Source organism: Aristolochia californica, unplaced genomic scaffold, assembly GCF_029961685.1.
Source record: "Aristolochia californica isolate CCGP_79_NKW_82.1479 unplaced genomic scaffold, dmAriCali1.0.hap1 SCAF_6, whole genome shotgun sequence".
NCBI classification, from domain to species: domain Eukaryota; kingdom Viridiplantae; phylum Streptophyta; class Magnoliopsida; order Piperales; family Aristolochiaceae; genus Aristolochia; species Aristolochia californica.
In genome coordinates, this window is record NW_027182257.1 from 42,738,083 (window position 1) to 42,763,139 (window position 25,057).

At 37.8% G+C, this 25,057-nt stretch overlaps 5 protein-coding genes across 8 annotated transcripts in view; 2 read left to right on the top strand and 3 right to left on the bottom strand.

The window, feature by feature from the left end:
* The window catches only part of LOC137967065 (pre-mRNA-processing protein 40A-like), a 32,704-nt gene extending 31,575 nt beyond the window's left edge, over positions 1–1,129 (top strand). Inside the window, exons 29-31 of one of the 2 annotated variants that reach the window (XR_011116484.1) lie at positions 183–476; positions 575–654; positions 772–1,129. Coding sequence is in view for 1 of the 2 variants with exons in the window: in XM_068813489.1 (XP_068669590.1) it covers positions 183–311 (129 nt within the window). In the remaining variant the exon portion in view is untranslated. The other variant, XM_068813489.1, reaches the window with a different exon arrangement.
* A 198-nt stretch (positions 1,130–1,327) lies between these two features.
* Positions 1,328–3,752, bottom strand: LOC137935458 (beta-carotene isomerase D27, chloroplastic-like). Its single transcript, XM_068780109.1, has 6 exons — positions 3,545–3,752; positions 3,041–3,180; positions 2,798–2,890; positions 2,649–2,710; positions 2,466–2,572; positions 1,328–1,431 (listed from the first exon to the last, which is right to left on the bottom strand). The coding sequence occupies exons 1-6, from the start codon at positions 3,750–3,752 to the stop codon at positions 1,328–1,330; spliced, it is 714 nt and encodes a 237-aa protein (XP_068636210.1).
* A 1,948-nt stretch (positions 3,753–5,700) lies between these two features.
* LOC137934336 (uncharacterized) lies at positions 5,701–12,717 on the top strand. 3 transcript variants are annotated; one of them, XM_068778619.1, is made up of 4 exons: positions 5,701–5,823; positions 5,913–5,972; positions 6,476–6,685; positions 12,195–12,717. In XM_068778619.1, the coding sequence occupies exons 3-4, from the start codon at positions 6,494–6,496 to the stop codon at positions 12,549–12,551; spliced, it is 549 nt and encodes a 182-aa protein (XP_068634720.1). In that variant the 5' UTR covers positions 5,701–5,823; positions 5,913–5,972; positions 6,476–6,493; the 3' UTR covers positions 12,552–12,717. The 3 variants fall into 3 exon arrangements, with proteins under 3 accessions (XP_068634720.1, XP_068634718.1, XP_068634719.1); XM_068778617.1 differs by lacking the exon at positions 5,913–5,972 and having other exon boundaries at positions 6,472–6,685; XM_068778618.1 differs by lacking the exon at positions 5,913–5,972.
* On the bottom strand, positions 12,685–18,319 carry LOC137934337 (guanine nucleotide-binding protein subunit gamma 1-like). Its single transcript, XM_068778620.1, has 4 exons — positions 17,860–18,319; positions 13,109–13,161; positions 12,979–13,023; positions 12,685–12,895 (listed from the first exon to the last, which is right to left on the bottom strand). Exons 1-4 carry the CDS (start codon positions 17,986–17,988, stop codon positions 12,811–12,813), a joined length of 312 nt encoding a protein of 103 aa, XP_068634721.1. The 5' UTR covers positions 17,989–18,319; the 3' UTR covers positions 12,685–12,810.
* An 887-nt stretch (positions 18,320–19,206) lies between these two features.
* LOC137934589 (uncharacterized) lies at positions 19,207–23,900 on the bottom strand. The gene is made up of 3 exons (XM_068779021.1): positions 23,443–23,900; positions 19,771–20,000; positions 19,207–19,686 (listed from the first exon to the last, which is right to left on the bottom strand). The coding sequence occupies exons 1-3, from the start codon at positions 23,789–23,791 to the stop codon at positions 19,408–19,410; spliced, it is 858 nt and encodes a 285-aa protein (XP_068635122.1). The 5' UTR covers positions 23,792–23,900; the 3' UTR covers positions 19,207–19,407.
* Between the last annotated feature and the right edge of the window lie 1,157 nt (positions 23,901–25,057).

A 25,057-nucleotide genomic window follows, 5' to 3' on the forward strand; every position in this document is an offset into this window, starting at 1 on the left:
TTCCTGACATAAAAAAAGCTCGTGGTATTCTTTCATTTTGTTCATCATCAGAATTTTGACCTTAAATGATAATTGGCACACTGTAGGCACCTTATGTTTTTGGGCCTTAGGAAAAGGTTTTGCTTGGTTGGTCTACTAAAGATGTATGTGTGCTCCAATAACTTTTCTTTTGCCATGAACAGCATGGATACACAACTGAATCTGACAGTGAAAACCGGCATAAAAGGCATAAACGAGATAGAGATGGATCACGTAGGAATAATGATGATCTGGAAGATGGGGAGCTTGGAGAGGATGGAGAAATCCGTTGATCCTCCTGATTACTTGTTTCTAAGATTTCCTTTCCCGTTCCTTTTTTTGTTTGGCGCTGAAAGAAAGATGACTTTTGTTGGCATCTCTGCAGTTTGTTTCAACAATCTAGTGCAGAAAGTTTTTGGCTTTCAACCTTTTTGCAGCCGTAGCCAAGTCTGTATAAGGTTAGTAGAAGTAATGTATCAATAGTCCAGTGTTGTAGTATTTAATTCATGTTTCTTATGCACCGCATAGCCTAGTAAATCTTTTGAGTTCTCTCCAGTTGATGCGTTCACTTTTAGTCCAAATAATGGCCTGTGCTCTTCAAATTGGATGGATTTGGAGCTGACGACAGGATACTCGGTATGATTTCTTGTCACCCTTTGCAAACAGCTGGAGAAATAAAAAAACACCCAAGTAAACAAAATGTTATTTATGCTTCTACATCTAATTTTAAGAACCAGAGACAAATTTTTGCAGGAAAGAATCCGTTGGTGTAAAGGGATAATCCCATATTCTGGACGATTGTGATCTTAGGACAATTTTTCCAAGAAAGAATCCGTTGATGCAAGTAAACTAAAAGAACTCCCTCCCCATTTCATTCTCAGATGTAAATGATTTTTTTATTGTATTCGAAGCTTGGAAGAATTTATAAATGACTACATAGAAAACTATATTAAAATTATCCTTTTTTAATCCTTTCAATGACAAAACAAAATTCGTGGATAACAAGAAAAAAAGATAATTAAAATACTTGTGGATGAAAAAAGAAAAACTGATATCAACATGATCGGAACTAAGAAACTCCGAGCAGCTGTTGAAGAGTGTCATAGCCCGCAATCTCCGAAAGTTGTCTCCTCACCTCTTCTTTCAAATGTTGGAACATTCTTTATTATGCCTGCGCTTTAATTTACCTGCAAGCAAGAGACACAATAACTTCCGTTTCATTTAATGAGAATGACTTCAAGAGTATGATTTCTTTTAGCTGAAAACCAAGCTACTAGAACGATGAAACAACAGTAGCTGACAGAGGATTTCAGAAATTACAGAAGCTATAGCAAGGCTGCTTCATTGCTGGGTCGTCTTCTGCTGCAGGAGGTTCTACACCATATTTCATCTCACAGCTCATATCTTGAAAATCTACAACCAAAAACATAATGCGTCCGTCAGCTTTTCACATCTTTGTGCTTTTTTCTTCTTTCATTTTTCTGCTAGACATAAACACAAACACAAACACAAACACGTTTTCGTCTTTGCTTCAGAGAATCTGAAAAACAATCGGAATTTACAGTATTACGATTTGCTGGCGACAAGTACTGACGTTGAGACATGTCAAGATAAGGGGATTTCCAATGAAGCCATTGATTGATAAGAAGAAAACGATAAAAGAAGAGAAGAGAAGATTGTAATGCAATGAATGTGATATGATTGGTGTTTAGAGGAGAATGTGCAGTAAAGCTTCTGAAATGGTTCTCTTGTACCTTGAGTGGCGGACTTGTGGGTCCTTTCTACTTGGGCATGGCCTGCCAACTTGAGAGCATGGCCCTTTGAAATCTGGTACACCTTGCTGGACTCTAAATGATAATGATGATAGTAACCGCTAAATGAGTATTACAGGTTCTTTCATCTTTTTTACTGTTGTGGATGATAGATCGAGTGTGTTTCAATTGGATTTACCAAAGTTCTTTTTTGCTTTTATTAAGTCAAAACGTTTGAATGGACCTACTGGAGCTCTCGGTGGAGGGAATCCTGGCCAGGTGTGAATGAGCCCCATTCTCGATGGGTCTGGTTCTAGTCACTCGCTTGTCTGTATTCAGTAGCTACATTCATTTTATACAAAGGGTCTGTTTGGAAAAGAAAAAAAAGGAGAATCATTGAGAGAAAATAAATTTTCTTTCACAAAATGATGGAATTTGGGAAGAAAAGAAAAGAAATAAAAACTTGAGAGAATTTTAATCATCAAAATTTTAAAATTTACTAATTTTCTTTTATTTTTTACGTATATCCAAATAAGCTCTCTCATTTTCCATGGGCATCGAAACAAGAAAAAGAGGTTTATGTTATTTTCTTTTATTTTCCAAACATAACCTAATAGTGACATCTTACAAAAAAAACAAGAAATGTGCTACTCTCAGAAATACTAAAAACAGCTTCAAGATGATTTGGGAACTTACTTGGGACCATGGTGACTGGAATTCCAAACGAATCCTTGATGAACTTCTGAGAGGGAATCTTGCAAAGGTTGATACACATCCCCACACAGTTGCTACCCTCTAAAAACCTGAAGAAAAGTTATATTATTACCACAATAATCAGCTCATTAATCTTCATCATTAAACGCTTACTTCTGATGTTACCTGCATTTTTTTATATGGACCAGGCTTCTCTCTGTTCTTCCATCAACCTCTGATGCCTTCACCTTATGTAAAAAATTTCATCAAACAGTTTATTGAAACATTTTCATCCATAGTGATCAAGCGGGAAAGGGTTCAGGTCTGTGTTTTACCTCAGACGGCCCTATAAGCCAATAAAAGAATAAAGTGGTGCAGAGGGCAAAGAATTCCCTTGTTGCTTTCGATGGAGGAAGCAGTGTTCTGATCTGGTGTTCATGTAACAAAGAAATGCAAGCCAGAAAACATCATCTGTTATTCATATGATCAACCCAAGAAAAAAATAATCAAATTAGAGGTTTGTGATTTCCTCATCACATCACTCTTTTTTCATATTAAGAAGCAACTTGGAAAATCACCAGGGAGAAGATGTAGTCTGGAAAGGCTTTGTGGAGAGCTTCGAGGACTAGTTCTTGCTGTTCTGTTGTTTTGAAGTTTCTCCAGATCACAGAAGCAGCCTCCACTAAGCTCTCGTAACCTTCCTTACCACTTCGGATCCCTGAAAATTATAAGTTTTAATTGTCAAAAAAAGCAGCTCCATGAAAACTACAGAAGCAAGACGTGCTCGTGTTTGGAATTAAGAGAAGTGGGCACTGTAAAGTACCCGAAATGGAAGATGATAGCAGCAATTAATACACGAGGACTCCAAACATAAACTAGAATAAAAAAGAAGATAGCCCAGGAAGCATGGTAGATTACATGAGTGTCATCTCAATTGATCAATAACGAGCAGTCTGGAAAACAAAAACAAAACCAAAAAAGAAACTATGAATGCAGCGTTGAGTTCTATGGCTGCTGAATTCACGTTTAAAGTTATTGAAGCAGCTTACCGCAGAAAGAGAATTCGGAGGAAGAAGACATACCACTGGTGGTTTGGACACTCTGAGAGAGATGACGGATTGCGGTCCGGCTAAACCAGTCATCCTCGTAGACCGTCGCCGGCAGCGCAGCTTCCTCTTTAGGCTTCGCCATCACTGCCTGCACTCTCTGCAGTCCTTTTACCTCGTGAGACCTCTTGCAACCTGCAGCGACCGAGAATGAGACTCCATGCCTGAAAAGCGTCGCCTCCATTCCGGAATCACAGAGGAAGATAGAAAGGACGAGCCGTAAATGTGTAAGTTTGGTGAAGACGGAGAATATATATTTTCTCTTGTTGGGTTTTGATCAGTAGAAAGAAAGAAGCATTAAACCGAATCTTTGCCACCGACTTCGTCGTCTACCTCGTAGATGCTTTTGTCCGTACTCTGGACTATGCATCCATTCTTAGTTTTTCCAAATCTTCAAGTCATCGTCAGACCTTGTTAATTAAACCCAGGATCTATCACGGCCTGCAGTTTTCTTCGAACTATTCCAGTGATGATTTAAGTCCTGAATGAGACGTTTCTCGAAATTGTGGGTCGGCCATGCACAACTCAGCAGATTAGTTATATTTTTTAAGTAAGACCCTGCAGAAGGAAGTTGGAATATCGGATCTTCTCCATCTTGTCTGCCACAAGAAATCACAGTGGGGAGTCTGACGTGAAAGGGGGTCGGGCAAACAGCACAATCTACGACCAGAAACGCCTCCGGCATGCGAATAAAAACATTTTCTTCCGAACAGGGGACCGAATCTCTGGTTCCTGCCTACGGAGGAAACAGTGACTTTGCTGTAACCATGCACTCGTCCACGACTATTGATGAGGATTATGATGGAGAGTTGCACCGAAATGATTAAAATGAAGAAGCTAATCGCGGCTTAAGTGGGACGACCTGTATGTTTCGGAGCCAGAAATCCCGGAAGCCAGAACTGTTCATTTTAGCAGTATCGCAAGAGTAATCTGTTTCAGAGGTACGAGGTACGAGGATTTGCTATTCAGCAAGTTCCAATCCTTAATGAGAAAACTGCAGAAATTTACAGATTGTAGCTCTATTTATTACTCGAATGATTTGTATATATTTTTGGTATAAGATCAAAGTTTTTATCATTGCGTGTAAACATTTGCCTACATTAGATATGGGTAAAAAAGGCTTATTTCATACTCAACTGCCCACGTAAGAGGGGCATTTTTGTAATTTTCACATTGAACCTGGTTCAACTTGGGTTTGATCATTGATGGATGACCTAGGATGATGATAACATGATATCATAAAGTTGGAAATTTTTTTAAATTGAGAGATTAAGAGATAAGGGAAAAGGGAAGGGGTGGTGTGACAAAAACCCTTGTTCTCCCCCCATCTTTAGGCAAACAAGGGAGGGCAAAGGGCTCATCCCAAGTTGTAGGCCAAGGAGAAGAGGTGTTACATTGCAGACGATAGTAATCGACATACAGTTAACAAAGGTGTTTTACACCGATATGAGGGAGCTTAGATGCCATGTTCGAAATTCATCAAACAAGGGGAACTCCCCCTTGCCTTACTCCACTAAATTCGAGGATGAGATTGTCATTTAACCTTGTCGGAGTTGCTAGGGTGAAGTCCAAATTCTTGTACAGGTTTGGGGGTGGGACAAGTTTTTTTATCATAACCCATGAGGTTATTTTCAACATATACACCATTAAAAAAAATTCAATTTTTTTTAATTTTATTATATTTTATATGATTTTACATGTAAACAAGGTATGGATAAGATAGAAAATCAACCATGATATAAGAATGGGCTTAGAAAATTATTTTTTGACAACTTTATAGTTTTAAAGTTTAAACATTAAGTATAGGTGGGCTATTTGGGCTACACCCATTTAAAGCATATCGGGCTTTTTAATAGGCCCAGCAAGATTTGTCATGTAATATTTTATTTTAATCATCTACAGTTCTCTTCTGACTTCTCACAGACACTCTCACCTGCGTTTCTTTTTAACCAAGTCTTCTGTTATGAAACATCTTTAGAAAGAATCTGGCGTGCGTCTTATTTTATTATGTCTCACTGAAAACTAACCCAATTACATGGTGTCTGATCTGTGATTTACGGAAAGAGATCTCCTTTTAAGGCAGTGGAAATTTCTCAGAAGCTCCTCTCTTTAGCTCCACTGTGTTAGAAAAAAAGGCTCCTTTCAATTGTCAATTCCCTCTTCTCTGCTTTCTGTCTTCAAACCCTTTTTACTCTGCTCTCCGAACGGTTTCGATCGGTCTGCGCGTTGCGATCGGTCTCTTAAGTTGGCCGTCGGTAGGTCTCCTCATCTCCTCCTCTCTAGGTTGATTTACTGTTCCTACCTGCTGCCGATCTCCTGAACCTTATCCATCTCCGTCGGGCAGATGGAAAAGAGACTGGGAGAGGCACCCCGAGCAGCGATTTAGTTTCAAACAACCTTCTAGGTTATTTTGGTTCTCTTAATTTTTGGTGATTTTTGTACTTTTTCAGCATAAATAAGTTGGATTTTCCTTATTTTTTTATTTTTTTAAAAGATTAGATGTTATTTTTTTTAATATGGGAATGGAAGGTCTTTTAAATATCTGTTGTCGAACAAAATTTACTTATTTTATGGATTTTAAACTCAAACAGGCTCTTGCTTCCCGAAATAAACTTGCTTGCGTTTGTTTTGCTCCAAAAAGATGCATGCATTTGTTTTGCTTCCAAACACAATACATGCATTTATTTTACTTCCAAAAAAATGCAATTACATTTTAAGCAATTTGACGGTTGCCTTCTCTTGTACTGTTTGAAAGACCCTTTTGAATTGCTTTGAATTCCTTATTCATAGATATAAAGTTTCATACATACTTTTTTCTTCCTTTTATCATATTGTTACCATTCTAATGTACGTATGAAACTAATTTTTTTTGTTTCTGACTACTTTTGATTGTTGCTTGTTAGGCAGCTTTATTTATAGTAGACAATGGGGGCTTTTGTATCAAGATTCTGGTTTATGTTGTTTCCTGCCAAGGAATATAAGATTGTGGTTGTCGGGTTGGATAATGCGGGAAAGACTACAACACTGTACAAATTGCACCTTGGTGAGGTGGTAACAACGCATCCGACAGTCGGAAGCAATGTTGAAGAGGTTGTTTATAAGAACATTCGGTTTGAGGTAAGCAGTGAAACATCTCTATCTTTGTCTCTTTCCTTTATTGGCCAATGATGCGGTTTTAGGATCCACGTCATCTTGAATTTACTCTGCTTTAATTATGTTAGTGGTGCATAACCTGAATTATCTTAGGTGGAAATGGGCCCCAGGGTGCTTCCTCAAACAAGAGGAAAGTGTCACTGTGTTCAAGCACCTCTTGCTTTTGGTTCTTTATGACTACCCTGATATAGTTTGCAAAACAATACGACTGTACTTTCATAAGTGTTCTAGTACGTTACAGATTTTTCTCTGTAATCGAATATAGTATGCAAAACAATATGACTGTGCTGTCTTGCTAGCTAAAAAATTATTGCTTGAAGTGCTCTGGTTCATTCTAGGTGTTTCTGATTAACCGGGTACAATAATATGGTATAAAAAATCTACATCTTTCCTTTCTGGCCAGCTAAAAGTTTTTGCTTGAAGTGTTCTGGTTCATTCTAGGTGTTTCAGAGTAACCAAGTATAACGATATAATAATCAAAATTCTACGTCTTTCCTTTCTTGCAAGCTACCAACTCACGTGCACAATGGAGCACATAAAATAGCTAAAGACTATATTATGACTAAATGAATTAAAAATATTATACCTTTGAATATGCCAACAGATTGTACCTCCTCATAAACCTTAAATCATAAAGAATGAAATTAAAAATGCCAATTTATTTCTTTTTCTTTTGTAACTCCATATTGGAACATTGGTGTTCTAGGGTTTTCACTTCATATATCAATGTGGCCAGTCCTTAATTAAGAAGAATTCCAAAAGTTCTTTAAAGTTTTCTAGCTGTAAGAAGATTCTATTTTTTTTTTTTTAAATGGATTCTGATTAATTTAGTTACCGGTCACATATGGTGGAAGATTTTTTTTTTACAATTCACAATCATTTAACTTGTTTACTATAAGATGACTAATATTTAACATTATAAAATATTAATCCATATTTTTATCAAATTTAATTGAGATTGATTGATTAAAGATTATAAACAAAATATTATAACAATTTTTTTTTCTGGACGGGATACTTTCCAGATTCCATATCCGTTCCGTCCAATTTTTTAAGGCATTCGTGTTCCATTTGTTTGCCCGATTAACACTTGATAAACGGGTAAATAAATGAAATTCTTAAAATTAGAAGAAAAAAAACATAACAACATCTTTATAATGTCTGAAGACAGCAAAAAACCATATAAGAACATATATAACAAGGTCCCCTTACATAGGTATATAAGGAAATTATAATAATACCCTTACATAATTGGTAAACGGGTAAACAGTATGGAATAGTTATTATCCAATTCTGTTTCTTTTAATAAATGGTAAAATGGGTAAAATATCTGATTACATATGGGTAAGATTTTTTGTTCCGTTTCAATTTTTGTTTCCATTCCATTTAGTAAATGCAGACGAAAAATCGGATAATTGGATAAAACGCCCCTATATTCAAATGGGAATGAAATGATTTGAAAATCCCAAAGCCTATCTAGTGCTGGGAGGCAGTGAACCTTGTAGTTGGGAAGTCTTAGCTTCAGCAAGTGGTTGGACTCAACTTGTGGGCAGCTTCAGCAATCTAAGATCGCCCACATTTTACACTTCTAATGCACAAGCCCACAGACCATGGAGTCAGTCTTAGCACATGACCACAGCTGTCCAAAGAAGCAATACCGCGAGAAGCCTGCCTATTGAGCTCTGCATGCAATAGGAGCTTCAGGAGCTTCAAGTCTGTCTAAGTGGTTGGCTTCACTGGTTTTGTGAGTCTAAATGATGTGGAGTTGTGCAGAGATGTCTCTTGTCTTGTCTTGGTGTCTATGGTATGGCCCGAGATTAATTTGATCTTAATAATCTAATTACAGTAAGCGAACAATTAACTTGAAAATCAGATATTAACCTTACAAAACCTAAATTTCCAATTTAAATATAGTGGAATCAAATACTAAAAACAACACTAATCCTAGTAATGTAGTAGCATTTAAGTAATGAGAAACATGTAATTAATACCTTAAAAACGCCTTAAATGGAAGGCAATTGATGATTTTATTAGCCATAAATCCTCTTACTAACATTTGAGAAGATTTTACTAAGATATCTAATTTGCTTTGTTCCATAAAAAAAATCTAATTTGCTTAGATTTAATGTATTTTATTTAATGCCTTTTCGGAATAAGCCACTGACAAAGAGGGGCTTCTAGAACTAGTGGTGGGTACCTTAAAAACCCGAGGACAGGGCAGGGAGAAAAACTCGTTGGGTTTCAGGTCGGGACAGGTTTCTCCAAACCTGACCCATGGGGACGGGGCTGGGATATGAAAACTAGTTAGGTAGGGATGGGGTGGGGTGGGGTTAGCAGGATGGGTCTGGTTTATGGGGATAGGGCGGGGTCGGGTTGTGGTTGCAGGGACAGGTTATATTTGGGTTGGATTTCAAAAATATGATCCGACCTGACCCGTGCCCACCTCTACCTAGAACTTCTCTTGAAGAAACACGTGTCCTAAAATTTCTCATGTAAATCAAGAGGAGTGTGCCACCAACATAGAAGATGGCTCCTGAAATTTTTCTGGTAGAAATTCAACTAAAAGCAACAACTTGAATCTTGTTCACCACTTTTTACATCACTTTTTAGATAAATCAAGTAGCCAATAGAATAATTTCGCTTTTGACATCGTTTTAAGATCAAATCAAGTGGCCAATAGGAATTATTTGATGCTGTTGGGTGGCATATGTGAATGTCTTCAATAACTAATTTCTTCAGACTGTCATTATTTGTTGACTGCTATAACTGCTCGTCTTGTAACAATGAAAATTAAAAACTTGACCTTTATTCCTCCCTATTCGTGATATTTGTTTGAAGTTGTTGATTTTACATTTGGACTTGTAGTTTGAATAGGGACAAGGCTTTTGTGCAGGTGTCATAGAACTTTGATAGGTTTTGACCAATATGCAGTACGTAACTAACTGTATTTCCAGAAGAATTTTGTTACTTTACTCTCTAAAAAATGTGCTGGCAAAAAGAAAAGATTTTCATCTTGGAGTATATTAAGGGACGTTGCACAAATAATCATTGCATGATAATCTTGTAGAGATATATTAAGGGAGTAGTTTATGTCAGGTTCGATCTACGGCTGAGCTAACTTACTAGTGTTTTATTTTTGCTTTTATGTTTTTGTAATGTCACCTACCTGTTATTGTTGAAAGAAGAAATACAAAAGAGGAGACTCCTTAAGATCCAATAGGGAAAGGAAAATTCATAACCAATGAGGTGCAGGAGAGACCATTGTCAGCCAAGGAGTCTGAAATATTATTGGCAGCCCTGAAGGCGTCTGCTACTGTGAGATCATGAAAGAATTACAAATATCTTTAAGTTCCTCATAGATATATTTAAATCCTCATGGAGGACCTGAATCATTCTTCATTCAGTTGATCACTGCTACTGAATCCCTTTTACTACCAAAGAGGCTGAGAATTTCTGAGTCAACTTCCACCCGATCACTGTAGTCTATAGGGCTAATAGAACTGTGCTATTTTGGTCTCTGATTACCCACCTATCCCTGCAGAGCTTAGATTGTCCATAGAACAATCTTCAAAATTCAGTTTTAGCTGATTTGCAGGGGGGGGGGGGGGGGTACTCGACTTGAAAAGTAGCGACCTGCTGCCAATGACAGATCAAGGTTTGTTTATAATTGCTTCTCTATAAGAGCTCCTGTTGAGTATGCAGCCCTGTTATAAGTTTTATTATTTTGTTGCTTCCAAAGGAGCCCGGGGCCTGCTGCTATAGCTGATTCTGGAGAATTTGACTCATATGGAAGCTTCCAGCTGAGACTATGCAAGATAAAATCAGCAAAGGATGTTTGAGCCCAAATTTGTTAAAGGCTGCACCCCAAATTGAAAAGCCGAAAGTGCAGTGTAGCATAAGATGATCAAAAACGTTTTTTTAACATCCTCAGAACTTACTCATTGAATTCACCACATGACAGCATCTCTTTTGTGGCTCATTGGTGGCAAGAAATTTTTTGTGGGCAGTGGTCCAAGGGAACTGAAATGCTGTACCAAACAATTTTCATGAAAGAAAAGCATTGCAGTGACTTTCATCTGCAGGTTGTCCTGTTAGATGATTACATAGAGATGCTTTTGAAAACTGACCTGAAGATTCCAGCAACCGGATAATGTCATTGTTGAGCTCTGGTTTGAAATAGATGGCTTCCAGCTTGCTGAGCAATTCTGTGATATCAATAGCTTCCTTATCATTCAACCCCCTTCTGAATTGGCAATGCCATTCTGAATTCCGACCCCCCTTCCGCACTTTTTAATTTGATTATAAGCTGCCTTATTGAGCCATAGGCTGAGTAGCCGTGTATACTGATTTTTAATTAAAGTATTCCCTGGCCATAAGTCTTATCAGAAACCTGTATGCATCCCGTTTCTTACATGGAATCATTCATAATGAGTGGAATTCTGCCTTAAAGATTGATCAACAGATGCTGGAAGCTGTGTGAGCTGGTACAGTAGGAAACCATTGGATGCTGAATCCATATTTTGAGTTTAATACTAGTCATATTGGAGACTTTGCTGAATCAAATTGTGACAGCCACTTTGTTAGATGAGCAACATTCATTAGATTCAATTTCTTAGTTTCCAAGTCAAGTAACTAGTGGATAATTGAATTCCATCATGATCTCCCACTATAGAAATTTCTTTGCATGGTTTCCATTTTGTTGATCACACACTAGCTGACAAGGAATGTCTAGTTCGGCATGCCTGCTGAGGTTGACTTGTAACACAGCCCTTCCCACTAAAGATCACAGGCTGCCCTTCCATGAAAAAAGTTTTTTATCAAAACTTTCAGAGTCTGGGTTCGACAAAGCTTCATTTAGCCTCCCACACAAGGAAGCCCTAGATAACTTGAAGGAAATGAGAGAGACTTGCAGCCAAGCATTTTAGTGAGAGTTTCCCTTTTCTTGAGGGAAGTCGATACTCAGTTACCTGATTTGCCACTTCATGTAAGGATAATAGACTCTTGAGATTCGATATTTGGTCCGAAGACTCCTTGCAGAAACATACCGTACCATTATCAGCAGCAGAATTTTAAATCCAAACCTAGAAATCTACCATTCTGTGTAGCCATCTAAATAGGAGTTGATATCTTTCACCAATGACAGTGAACAAAAGGGGAGAGAAAGTGCTTAACCTCGTAGAGCTATTGAAATAGCATATAACTGCTCTGCCCATGATGATTGAAAATGTGGGAAAGAATACACAACTTTTGATCTATTTCCTCCACCTCTGATTAGCCATTGTCCATCTTAAAGTCTAGAAGTTCTCAGTTCTCACTTTATCAAAGGCTTTCTCCATGTTGGAAACTAACTTGCAAAGTCTGTCAATTGAAAAGGCGAATAACTATTTAGTCACTGGTGTGAATGCTAAGATGATATTTTGTTTGCTCTTGTTTTTCATCTGTTTTAGTCTGCTAATGCATATATGTTATCTAGGTTTGGGATCTGGGAGGGCAAGACCGGCTGAGGACATCTTGGGCAACGTATTACCGTGGAACACATGCTATTATCGCTGTGATTGATAGCACTGACCGGGCCAGAATTTCCATCATGAAAGATGAACTGTTCAGGCTTCTTCAGCATGAAGCGCTGGAGCAGGCAGTCATACTTGTATTTGCTAACAAGCAAGATCTTAAAGATGCAATGCCCCCAGCAGAGATCACTGATGCCCTTTCGCTCCATAGCATAAAAAATCAAGACTGGCACATCCAAGGTTGTTGTGCCCTCACCGGTGAGGGCTTATATGACGGTCTCGGGTGGATTGCCCAACGAGTGACTGGAAAGGCTACTTAGCAAAATGAACATGTTGAGGGGGTATTCAGCCTTTCATAGTGCCTCGTGTCGGTGTTTAAAATGGTGATACCGATTTTTTTTTTTTGGGGTGTATACGTACAGAATGGATTTACAGCAGAGTCATTTGGCTTCATTCAAGGAAACAATCGAAGCATTTCTTTCACAATTTGAACAGTACTCGTACAAGAAGAATACCAGGAAATCCAAAACAAAGAAGTATTCCTCGCGCAACATATATGCAAAGGTTTGATCCTGAGAATTATAGAAACCAACATTTGCAACCTTGGGATTCTTGGGGTCCTTCGAACCATCGATCCCACAATGGGTTCGCTGGGCCTACTGTCCTGCAACATAGATGAAGTTGCATATTAATGAACTAAATAATTAGTTAGGCCGTAAAGTTTCGACGATGAAGATAGATTGTTACTCTGGAAGCAGGGGGTCGGGTCTTGCTACTATTCTCACCACCGATCTGCCAAACAAACACTAAGAGAGATTTATTTCTGAAGAATCTAATATGGATAAAATATAAAGCTCTACAAGGTTTTCCTACGTACTCTTGGCATGCTGTAGAGACTTTTTCCGTCTTCTCTAGCTCCTCAATCTCTTCCTGCAAAATAAACAATAAATATATAAGTAGAGCAGCTTCTTCTTTACTTGGCTAGATAAACACACATCATACTGGGCGGCGGAATTATTCTAGATTTTAAAACTTGTAAATGATGATTGAAAGACCTGCAAATAGTTTTTTTTGGGAACGTAACTCCACAACAAAACATTTGCACCCATCGTATTTAGTAATGATATTGGTAAATCCCATCAGGACTTATGGCTATCTGAAAAGAACTGAATCAGTACCTAGAGATTATTAACAAGATTAAGTGCACAACAATAACCAACTCAAAATAAGAAATCACCGATTCTGTTTACGGGCTATGAAGTTATTTATTGAAAATTTTCAACCACAGCAAATTTGAAGACGAAAGGAAGCTCGTTGTAGAAACAAAGAAGAAAACTAAACTGACACCTTGTGTCAATGGCTTTGGACAGTATATAGGTCACACAATAAAAATCTTTCAGCAAGTTATAGCTACATAACGCGTGCCTACAGCCGCTGAGAATTGCTACAGGATCAATGGTTCGAAATCTAGAAAATTGAAACCCCTCTGCCTGATTGGAAAATGGATGTTAATGATCAATTTGTACGAGTCTAGCAAGAATAATATCCCTCGGGTTGATCTGTCAATTTATACTTGCACAACTGTTTTCATGTTATATTTGTTCGAAATTGCTAAAGAAAATGCTGTGAGACTAGCACGATAGACCAGAAAAGATGCCTTCAAAAAAGACACATTCCTAATCTTCCTTCGTTACTCCTAGGTAACCTGAATATCATATTCAGGGTTTGGTTCGCCTCCAGATAGCTTAACATGCAATATGCACCAAAGGTTGCAAGTTACAAAATTAAACTCCGGTATTAAGGATCCATAATCTTATCGTCCTTGTTTTAGAAGTAGTTATCTTGTTGGCCTTTGAAAAGCTATTGAATGCAATCATCCATAACTAGAAACTTGGTTCTGCCTTCCCCTAGATTTACTTGGAGGTCACAATCATCTATTATTTCCAAGGCCAAATCTTGTATTTGAACCCATACTGGAATGCTCCAACATATGGATCACAGAAATATAAGCTATAGTTTATCACCATTGTCTCTAAAGCTACTTTAAATGCATGATTAGCTTATCTGTAAGTAAATTTTGGCGGGAAGGAATATGGAATCATCTGAAAATAGGAAAAGACTTAAAAACTAACCAAATAACTCATCTAACACCTGAGACAGAGAATTGAACTCTTTAATAACTACAACAGAATCTTTGATAATAAATTAGAAAACAAGAAGATGCAAGGCTCACTGTAAGACATCATGGAGTATGTGCAACTCAGAGAAACAAAATCAAGGTTTCTTGAGATCTACCATAAAAAGAAATTGGAGCAAAAATAAAATGGAGAAGGAAGGTTCTTGTCAATTCCTGTTTCTCAACCACGAATAGTAAATATTCAATAATGCTTTTCAGCCATCATGGCCTGAAATATAGTCTTGACTGTAACTACTGATCTACTGTGGGCTGGTGAAGGGAGGATGATCGACATCCCTGAGAAGTATTCCTCTCCTTCAACATATTTTTAACTGCTGCTATGGTTGCTTCAGAAATGGTGTTTATGTCGGTTTGCCATATCAGTGATGCATAACTAAAATTTGGTTACACATACTGGATTTTGAAGCAACTGGTATGAGTTGTACTTGCCAATACAGCCAAAAGGTGAATGCCATGAGATCTAATACCAACACCGTGAGCCATGGTTTTTATGGAAATTGTGGTATGCAAGTAATCTGCAATTCTGCCCCTACCAAATTTAGGTTGGTCTTTCCCAGCCTGTGTTGTGGAGTTAATTTTTAACAGCTTCCTTAACTGTTAGAAATTGGATCTAATTTTTATCTTAGCCTTGATGTTCTGCGCCTTGCAGACTGGTACATGGATTTTCTAGAGATGGGAAAATGTGGCCAAGGTATGAAGGGAGGGTGCCAACCAGAAAATGAAAATCACCCAGATGTGAGATAGGATGATTCAGCAGGATAATAGACCCCACTGGGCTGAAAAGGAAGCTGTTCAATAATGTTTTCCTTCATGGAACAGGATCTTGGGGTTTGTAAGAGAGGTACACAGAATAATCATCCAGTCCTCAACTTTAATGGCATCATTTGAACACTTATTTAGCACAACTCCAGTTGGCCAATTCCTGTACATTTTAGACAAACCAATACACCCTATTTAGGCAGAGGGTAACTACACCTTCTTTTCTAGTTTCGTCTCTTATGAGAGAAAATCTAAGTTTTTCACAAAATTCAATTATAAAGGTCAAGTACACTTCATATAAATCCTTCAATGCCTTACCCAGATATCTCTCCAATGCAATTGGAGAAACAATTATCAGACTTACAGAGCAGAAACAGACTTTTTTCAGTTTTACTACAAGAACACCACACAGCCACACCCTAAAGAAAGTACATGAGCAGATGATAGTTACCTCAACTCTATAACTCTTTACTACTATTTAGCAATCTCAAGCTCCCCATACAGCAAGTAAGAAATGAAGTGGACAACATCCAACACGTACCTGACACTGACAGTCTTTCATGATCCCCTATATTAACCTAGGCAAGAAAATATTGGAACTGACATAACTCCATTCCTTCGGCTAGTCCTGAACAAGTCCAATGCTATTCACGCTGCTAACAGAATTTCTTCCATCACAGTAAATAACCACCTCCACAATTAGGGAACTAGCATCATGTCTTTACAAAAGGTTCCTAATTGTTGTTTGGGTCTTCCACAGATCTGATGATACCTTTGTCCTTGGTCCATATTTTTTTGCAAGAATCACATCTGAGAAACCTATTTCATCCCCTTACATAAAGGGGACATGATTATGCAAATATTAGTTGAAAGATACTCATTTATAAATGATTGAATTTCCTCAAAAGAAGTTGAGAACCCCAAACGATGTATCAAATAATAATGAAGCCCAGTCATCAACCATGGCAAGTGCACCAAGATACTCTGCATTCATGGGACACAAGCTAAACCAAAAGACTTTCTTTCTTTCTTTTTTATTGAGAAAAAGAAATTTTATTAAATAAAAGAGGAGCTAACAGGGGCTAGAGAAAAAAAAAATTATATTAAAGAAATAAGGAGCCAACAGGTGCTAGCAGCAAGACAACAGTCACCATGCAAACACGATACAGACAAAAATCAAATAAAACTCTCAGGAGTATTAATATCTATACTAGGCAGTGACATCCCCATTATAACATAGTTGTCTGCCAAAGAGTTGGCTGAATGAAGCACACAATCACTTTCTATGGTTCAACTGATATTAAGTTCTTCCATTTTTCCTTCAAATCAAGTAAAAATGTTCCAATTATAAAAGAAAGAGACCCACAGCATGATTCCTATTCAGCATTGACTCAAACATGTCGACATGATGTGATAAAGACAAACTCTATCACATCTTCTGACAAAAAAACATGGCTTTAGCTGTTACAGGTAGTAGAGATGAACCATAGGGAGATAAAAAGCTAGTAGAATAGTTTTTCTTCTATGGGAATCAACAAATCGAATTGGTACAAGATGGTTTTCAAGCCTTTCTATTCCTGTGAAACTTGTCAATTTAATGTTTTGGTTGCTAACACATAAAACACTATAATGTTCCAAACACAATCCTTATTCTAAGTCCTCTCTTTTAATATCTAATAATCAATTTGTTTCTTATTTTATATGGACTCCAGCAAAGCACCTAGACATCATCAGATGTGAAGGATACATGTAAGAAAGAGTAGTTGCATAATTTTTAAGCAACATTGAGCAGCATGCTAGATTATAAAAGAATAGACCAACAACCGTATCTACCAAGAAGTGAAGGTAACCATGACGGAACCTTTGTAACCAGGACATCCAAAGTGAGTGCGTATAAAAGCTTCATTCAGTTAACGTCTCAAACATTGAATCCATGGATGTATAGTTCCAGGTTGCCATGGGAGGATGGCTGAGAAAGATCAGTCAAAAGGCACCTAAGACACTGGAAATGAAAAAAAAAAGAAGAAAGAGAAATCATTGAAGATTCTTGACTCGCAAAAATCAGACAAGCCATATACTGTCTTTCGGTGCAATTCAGGTATTATATAGTCTTATTTTTACTGATTTTGGAGCAACACATCACGTATATTAGGCAAACCCTGCTTCTTGCCTCCATTTTGTGGCACTAACTCATTCTCACACCGTGGGAGAACAATAAAAGAAAATGACAACTTTCAGAGTCATAAAACAGACAAACTTCTGCTGCTTCCGATCACTGGATGGGACCAATATTTTTAGATATACGGAATTTAAATTATTTTACTACCGAAGACATCAGTTAGCTTCACCATCTTTTAATTGCTCACCAGTGAACGCAATCCTAAACGAGATAAATCAGAAAGGATGAACGAAAGCAAAAATCCACAACATTAGCCCCAATCAGTAACTCTGTTTGAATCAGTCCACTTGGAATACCACTAACTAAAAGAAACAGCGAGATGGAAAGTACGAAAAAAAGGACGTTCAGCAAAAAGTAGACGCAGTTCCTAGTCACTGAATCAACAACTGTTACACTAACAGCAGCATCAACAATCAATATGCTCAATAACTACCCGACGACCAAGAGTCAAAGGCGAGTCAACTGCACATATGCGAAAGAAAACAAAACTAACCTCCAAGAACCTCATTTCCTGCTCCAATCTTTTCAATTCAGCAAGAATCCGATGCTTGCCCCGCGTGTCTGAGGAAGCAACCTGGAGATCAACCGCCTCCGACGAAGTCACGGACTCCGCCGTCTCCATCACCGTTAACGAACCCGATACCACTTCCCGCCTCGCGTTCAAATCGAAGAACGAATCAAACGGATCTCTACAGCATTAATGAGCTCTCCCGAACGGCAATCAATAGCAGAATCCATCGTTAATTCATCGGCTTCTGGCGGAAGCAATCGACCACTCAGAAGGTACCGAAAAATCCTAGAAAACTGGAACCGATCCGAAAAGGAGAGAAAGGTGGAAGTTGCAAGTTTGTGCAGTTTTGTTTTCCTTTTACAGATTCAGGCCTGTTTCTCCCGGAGGAGTTTTAAAGGGAGGGAAAAAGGCGGAGGCATTTTTAGTTTTTGTTGAGATTTGTGGAAGCCGCATTTCTTTTTCTTTTTCTTTTTGATTTTTACTTCTTCTCTTTTGGATTCTTTTGTGGGTTTTGTCCCACCAGACATGATTCTGTGTTTTCTCAGCTTTTCTCTCTCTCTCTCTCTTTCTCTGTTCAATTTTTTCTTCCTCCTTTATTTGATTTGTTTTCGCTTTTGAATTGTAATGAACCGATGTGTCTTTTTATGATAAATTAAGATTCTCTGTTTTTCATTGGTTAAGGAACCGAACTTGTCAAATTAGATGGAGCTTCAAGTATGAACAGCTTCTCTTTTTGTCTAGTTGTGGGTGGGTCATGTGGGCTAATGGCCCCAATTGTAGAGTCCTATCCTTGAGAGAAAATGGGCAGACATGTCTACCACCTTGTCATGATGCGGAGCTTCAAATCATGGAAGCTTTTTAAATCGTTTATGTTATTATCGTGTCTCTTGGCCTAACTTAATCCAAATCAGTAGCGGGTCAAATGCGTACAAAAAAAGTGGTTGGCAATTTGGGCCATTTGTTATGAAAATAATCACCCATATCTATAAAGGCCCAGTGCAAGGTTTGACCAGGGCTTCTTCGACACCCAAGCTTACGTTACTAGGGGTTAGCATGATTCGAGTGGGGGACGGGTTTATGAATCCGAACCTTAACCAGATTTCAGATCCCAAAACCCGAACGAGAAAAGAGCTCACGATGGAGGGGGAAGTGGTCACGTCTACTGCTAACACCAGCATTATTAACCGAGACAGATCCACGCCTTCTGCAAAAGATCATTTATGTTGAGATCCTTTTGAAGAGGGGTCGGCTAATTATTTCGTCTATGGTAATGAAGGCAAGACTGCAGGAAATGCACATCATTATTTAAGTCTGCAAAAGCAGGGTGGGTTATCTGAACAACTGCATTTATTCTGACAGAAATAGTTCGACATAATATTTACGCATGTCCGGCAAGGAGTAAGATAATCCTCCAAATAAATTGTAGCCATATTTGTATAGCTCAAACTGGTCTAATTAATAAACTAGGAAGAAAACACGAAATTCTCCGGCGGCCGCCCCAACCCCACCTCACAGCTACTGTTGCGGGATTTAAAGGGAAGAAAAAATAGGGACACCGGGTAAGGTGGCACCTGCATCGACCACGAAAATGTTGCCTGTAACATAACTAGATGAGTCGTGAATGAGATACCGAACAAGGGATGTCAACGCAGGATCCGACGTGCCCCAAGTTCTCAAAGGCACAGTTCTCTCTGCAACCGTATTAAGCCAGTCTTTCTGCATAAGGCCTTCAGTGATCTCAGACTTGAACAAGCCAGGGGATATCGAATTCACTCTAATATTATAAACACCCAACTCCAGTGCCATGACCTGTCCAGTCCATAAACAATTTCTTCAAGACCCAATAAAACCTTAAAGAGCTACAGCAATCAGGTAGGGGGTACGATCATTTACCTTAGTCATTGCATTTAAACCGGTTTTAGACGCAGCATAGGCAACGCCTCCAGGTAAATGACCTCGATTAAGACCCGCAATAGATGAAATATTGATTACAGATCCTTTCACTTTTGCATTGTGCATTCTTCTGCACACAGATTTGGAAACTAGCCACGACCCAGTTACGTTGGTCTTCAAAACGTTATTCCACTCCTCTTCACTCACATCTAGTGGAGAATTCACATTGCCTAGAATAGACCATAAGACCGGATCAAGAGGCATATATTTTAAGTAAGGAGTTCTAGGGCCTGCTCCTACTATGACAGAACAAAAAATGAAGCTTTGAATTACACAAGAACTATCTATATTGATGCATCTTACAACTGATTGAGTATTTTAAGATTGTTCTAAACAAATAAAGATAATAACCAAGCAGAGACAAATGCACAAGACATCAACAAATCAACACATGGTTGGACTAATTTGACCAGCCAAGACTGAACATTCAATTCCAAAATGCAAGGATTTATAGTGGGAATATGAAATTTGTAATGCAAGAAACAGTAAATAACAATTTTTATGGTTATTTTGTATTAGAAGAGTTTTTCTTAACAAACACAATAAATAATCATAAAGGAAAAAAGACAAATAAAAAATTCCAATTCACAACACACGGTTGCTCTCATTTGACTAGCCACAACTGAACACTTAGTTCTAGTATGCCAGGATTTAGTGGCAATATGGAAATTGTAATGAAAGAAACAATAAAGTAAGGTTTTAAATGATCATTTATACAAAAAGAGGTTAAATAAAAAAACAAATATTAACTAAAAGAGAAAAGCCAAATCAAATTTCCCAGTCCTACTACCATCCATCTTACACAGCTTCCGACTGCATACCAGCAATCTGCTATGCTTTTCCATAAACTAGATATTCTAACAATGGTCTCACCAGACCAGACAACCACACTCTTAAAAAATTAGCAGGATAAAAGTCAAAAAGAAAATGAAGTCTGTTAAGTTAGGTCCAAGACACATCCCAAAATGACTAGCCAACTTAAGAAACCTCTTTTCCCAACTACTAAACTCATGATATTTGTACTTACTAATCCATGTAAGACTATTCTTTAACACTCTCCCTCACTTGTAGGCCCACTTTTGTGGTCCTACAAGTGGATAATTTAGGTGTAGGCCCTCTTTTAATGGCTCTACAAGTGGATAATTTTATGTGTAGGCCCTCTTTTATAGTTCTACAAGTTGATAGTTTTAGGTGTAAGCCCTCTTGTGTGACTCTACAAGTGGATAGTTTAGGTGTAAACCCTTTTTTTCTGGCTCAACAAGTAGATAGTTTAGGTGTAGGCCTTCTTTTGTGGCTCTACAAGTGGATAGTTTAGATGTAGGTCCACATATAAATACCCGCTCGGATACCATGTAAAGTTGAGTCCATAACCCATCCCAAAATGACTTAGCCAACTTAGAAGACCTCTTTTCCAGCTAATATATTCAATATCTTTGTACTCACTAATCCATGTGAGACTATTCCTTAACAAATTCAAAATTGAGATCCTAAGGAATACACAGAGGGATTGCGTACTTCAACATAACACCAGACAAAATCTAGCCCTCAAGTAGAGTTTAAACTTTGTTGTCCCTATGAAAGAAAAGTTAGTTGAAATGTTAAGCCAGAATTTCTTCAATTGATGCCTCATAGATCCATCTGATTGCCAACTAGTAAAGTATCATGCCTCTCATGTAACTATAGTTTCTAGCTAATGAAAGACAACCTGGAAAATTTCTTTTCTTCTTATTTGTCTGCCTCCAAAATGGAAAGCGTGAGCAGCGACAGAATTTATAGAGAATGTGGGCAATTATAAAATATGCCAAAAATATTAATAAAGAAGATTTTGTAAATTAATTTCACAATTTGACTAGAATATGACCATAATCATCTCACCTACTATAGGAAGGAAACTTCTTTTATTTAATGAAAAGTACTCTTTTTAAATATAATGAGAAGTATTACTTTCAAAATTTTGTACCACCATCCTCTTTCAGTTAAAGTCCACTTTGCAGTAATATCTTCAGGGTTAATTAGAGAACAACCAAGGCTCTCTGTGTATCAAATAAGAAATCGGTGGATTGTCGAGACAGATAAAACAAGTAAACAGAACTCACTTGACCACCAGAAGATACACACAGAACTGGGTGGAGTTGAGTGAGTGCTTTAGCAAAAAAGTAACCTCGGCCAAGCATTAATCGGGACACCTCCTCCTCACTCGAGTACAACAAAGCTTACAGCCACTTTCTGATATCCTTAGGGTATTTTGTCCTAGAGTTTCTTTTCTTTTTTTTTCTTCTTGAACTTGTGGTGTCTTTCATCAAAGAAATAAAAAATTTAGAGTTTCTTTTGCCCATGACTCATGTGTAATATGAACTTAAAAACCTGCAATTAGGCTGGAGAAGAATGGTAAACAGGAAATTGTGACCTCTTTCCTTAACACTACTGTATCAATATTTTCATCCCCAAGGACACAGGCAAAATCCATATACCACCTGCATCTATGGCTTAGAAGGAGAAAGGTCATCAATCCAAACTGTGGATTCTGTCAATCTCTTGCAAAAACTTTAGTGAAGCAAAAATTATGAGCAAGACATGCAGAGCGGGCTTTTCTGTTTTGGAGGAAGGGCTGCTGTGATGATTGCCTTGTCTTTAGAAATATTTCAGAAGGTAAATTACAAGATTCATTTGACAGGTCTCTAGCATTACACTCAGAGCTGATAAAGCTATGTGCATCCAATGAAGAAACGTAAACATGGATTTGGCACAATAAGATACTTTTCCCATAAAAGTTACCTGAACTGCAGAGTGGATTGAAGAAAATTGATTTTAAAAAAAAAAACAGAAGAAAATTGGTATGTTTAGGTACAGTAGAGAAAAAAACAAAGAAACAGGCTACCTATCTGCAATAAGGGCTTCCCATGTCAAATATGCTCTACATAACATCAGTTTTCTGGCCAATAAAATAAAAACGCTCACCAGAAGAAACAATAGGACCCATATCATTAGATTCCAACATTGGCTCAACATACAAAAACCATAATATCAAGAAAAAGGATGTTCTATAGTGAAAGCCAGAACCTTTGAGAGGAACTGTATATCAAATACTTTCCTATTGAGAAACAAAAAACAAAATTAGCATCAGATTCTAAGATCAGATAAACTTCTCAAAACCGCTTCCAGATCCGACAAATCCTGAAAACTGTCTTTTAAATGCTTCCAAACATGGGTACAAAAGGCAACAATAAAAACCCAAGCCCTTAAAAAAAGGTAAAATACAGAAGCACTTCACTTCTATAGCTTCAGACCCTAATATTATCCAATTATGGGAACAAACTCAAGTGTCTTAGATAAAGAATTTCAGAATTTACATACAGAATGGCTCCAATTCCAGCTTCCAAACCAACAGAAGTTAGAAATCTTACAGAAAGTTTTAAAATCATCATAAAGGACAAACAACATGGATCAAACAAGTCAATCGTAAATAACACCATTAAACATCGATACATCACAGTAAAATCGCAACCAAAACGAATCTGCTAAGAACAAAATAAAAAATCCGCAGCGAATATGACCGATGTATCATAAAATTAAAGCAAATACCCAAAGTATTCAAGTAGAGAGTAGTAGTACCTCTAACACCGGCATTATTAACCAACGCATCGATCCTTCCAAACGAGTCCCACGCCTTCTGCACAGCATCATCAATGACAGGTCCGTCTGCAGTCACGTCGAGCGCTACTGTTAAAGCAGATCCCCCAACTGAGCCATCGGAACTAGAAGAGGAAGAAGAAGGGTTCAACAGATTGATTTCGTCGCACAGAGACTTCAACTTATCGGTCCTTCGAGCCGCAGCGATGATCTTGCAGCCAGCCTTAGCGAGGTCCAAACAGAACTCTCGGCCGATACCGGCAGAAGCTCCGGTAACCATCACAACCTTTCCGTCTAATCTCTGCCACGGCGGCAGATACTTGTCCGCCATGAAATCTTCAGTGGATCTCTTCCCCGTAGGCTATAGCGATTACCGAATAGAAAGATGAAGAAGACTACGGCAAATGGAGGCAAACGGCGCAAAGCGCCTAGAAGTTTCCTGGACGTCTACTCAGTGAAAAGGACCATGCCCGTCCACCATACCTGAACCGACACAGCTCTAGGAAATTGTTTTTTTTTTTTAAATAGTATAATTAATTTTAATTTTTGTAAAAACAATATGTTATTAATTAAAGATTAGAGTCAATAGTAACTTTTAGGCCCCAAATTTAATATTAGGAAATGTTATAAATATTTTTTATGATACATATTTCTAAGAAAATTTTAAATAAAAATAAAATATCAAATACAAAATTACTATAAAAAATATATTGTATTTAAAATATTATAATATCAATTATTAAATATTTATTAAAAAAATTCATATGATTTTTTGACCCGCAAAAAAATCTTACCAGAAAAGTTATATAACTTTTTTATTAAGAATTTTCAAGTAAAAAAATATTAACAGGAATCATGAGAGGAAAATAAAATAAAATTAGTTATTAGTTTTTTTTATTTGGATGCCTCTGGAAAATAAGAAAGAAAACAGAGGGAAACGGAAAAGAAAATAAAAACCAACCTCCAAGAACCTCATTTCATGCTCCAATCTTTTCAATTCAGCAAGAATCCGATGCTTGCTCCGCGTGTCTGAGGAAGCAACCTGGAGATCAACCGCCGCCGACGAAGTCAAGGACTCCGCCGTCTCCATCACCTTTAACGAACCCGATACCACTTCCCGCCTCGCGTTCAAATCGAAGAACGACACAAACGGATCTCTACAGCATTAATGAACTCTCCCGAACGGCAAGCAATAGCAGAATCCATCGTTAATTCATCGGCTTCTAGCGAAGCAAACGACCGCTCAGAACGTACCGAAAAATCCTAGAAAACTGGAACCGATCAGAAAAGGAGAGAAAGGTGGAAGTTTCAAGTTTGTGCAGTTTTTGTTTTCCTTTTCCTAATTTTTAGAAAGTCAATACCTTCATCGTATAACTTTTCTTCTTAAAAGAGCGCATTTTAAACCAAGCCCGATGTGTCTTTTGATTATAAATTAAGATTCTTAGTTTTTCATTGGTTAAAGGAACCGAACTTGTCAAATAAGATGGGAGCTTCGAGTATGAACGGCTTCTCTTTTTGTCTAGTTGAGGGTGGGCCATGTGAGCTAATGGCTCCAATTGTAGAGTCCTAGCCTGTGGAGAAAATGGGCAGACATGTC

What these genes read in the sequence shown, in the direction of transcription:
- LOC137935458 (XM_068780109.1), bottom strand. Translation starts at nt 3,752, where the DNA reads ATGGAGGCGACGCTTTTCAGGCATGGAGTCTCATTCTCGGTCGCTGCA. An exon ending in CAGACTACATCTTCTCCCTG is followed by an intron (nt 2,891 to 3,040) that starts GTGATTTTCCAA and finishes CATGAACACCAG; the next exon opens with ATCAGAACACTGCTTCCTCC. An exon ending in GTCCATATAAAAAAATGCAG is followed by an intron (nt 2,573 to 2,648) that starts GTAACATCAGAA and finishes ACTTTTCTTCAG; the next exon opens with GTTTTTAGAGGGTAGCAACT.
- LOC137934589 (XM_068779021.1), bottom strand. Translation starts at nt 23,791, where the DNA reads ATGGCGGACAAGTATCTGCCGCCGTGGCAGAGATTAGACGGAAAGGTT. An exon ending in TAATAATGCCGGTGTTAGAG is followed by an intron (nt 20,001 to 23,442) that starts GTACTACTACTC and finishes GGTCTATTCTAG; the next exon opens with GCAATGTGAATTCTCCACTA. An exon ending in GTTTAAATGCAATGACTAAG is followed by an intron (nt 19,687 to 19,770) that starts GTAAATGATCGT and finishes TGGACTGGACAG; the next exon opens with GTCATGGCACTGGAGTTGGG.
- LOC137934337 (XM_068778620.1), bottom strand. Translation starts at nt 17,988, where the DNA reads ATGGAGACGGCGGAGTCCGTGACTTCGTCGGAGGCGGTTGATCTCCAG. An exon ending in GTCTCTACAGCATGCCAAGA is followed by an intron (nt 13,024 to 13,108) that starts GTACGTAGGAAA and finishes TTTGTTTGGCAG; the next exon opens with ATCGGTGGTGAGAATAGTAG. An exon ending in CCCGACCCCCTGCTTCCAGA is followed by an intron (nt 12,896 to 12,978) that starts GTAACAATCTAT and finishes TCTATGTTGCAG; the next exon opens with GACAGTAGGCCCAGCGAACC.
- LOC137934336 (XM_068778619.1), top strand. Translation starts at nt 6,494, where the DNA reads ATGGGGGCTTTTGTATCAAGATTCTGGTTTATGTTGTTTCCTGCCAAG. An exon ending in ATAAGAACATTCGGTTTGAG is followed by an intron (nt 6,686 to 12,194) that starts GTAAGCAGTGAA and finishes TATGTTATCTAG; the next exon opens with GTTTGGGATCTGGGAGGGCA.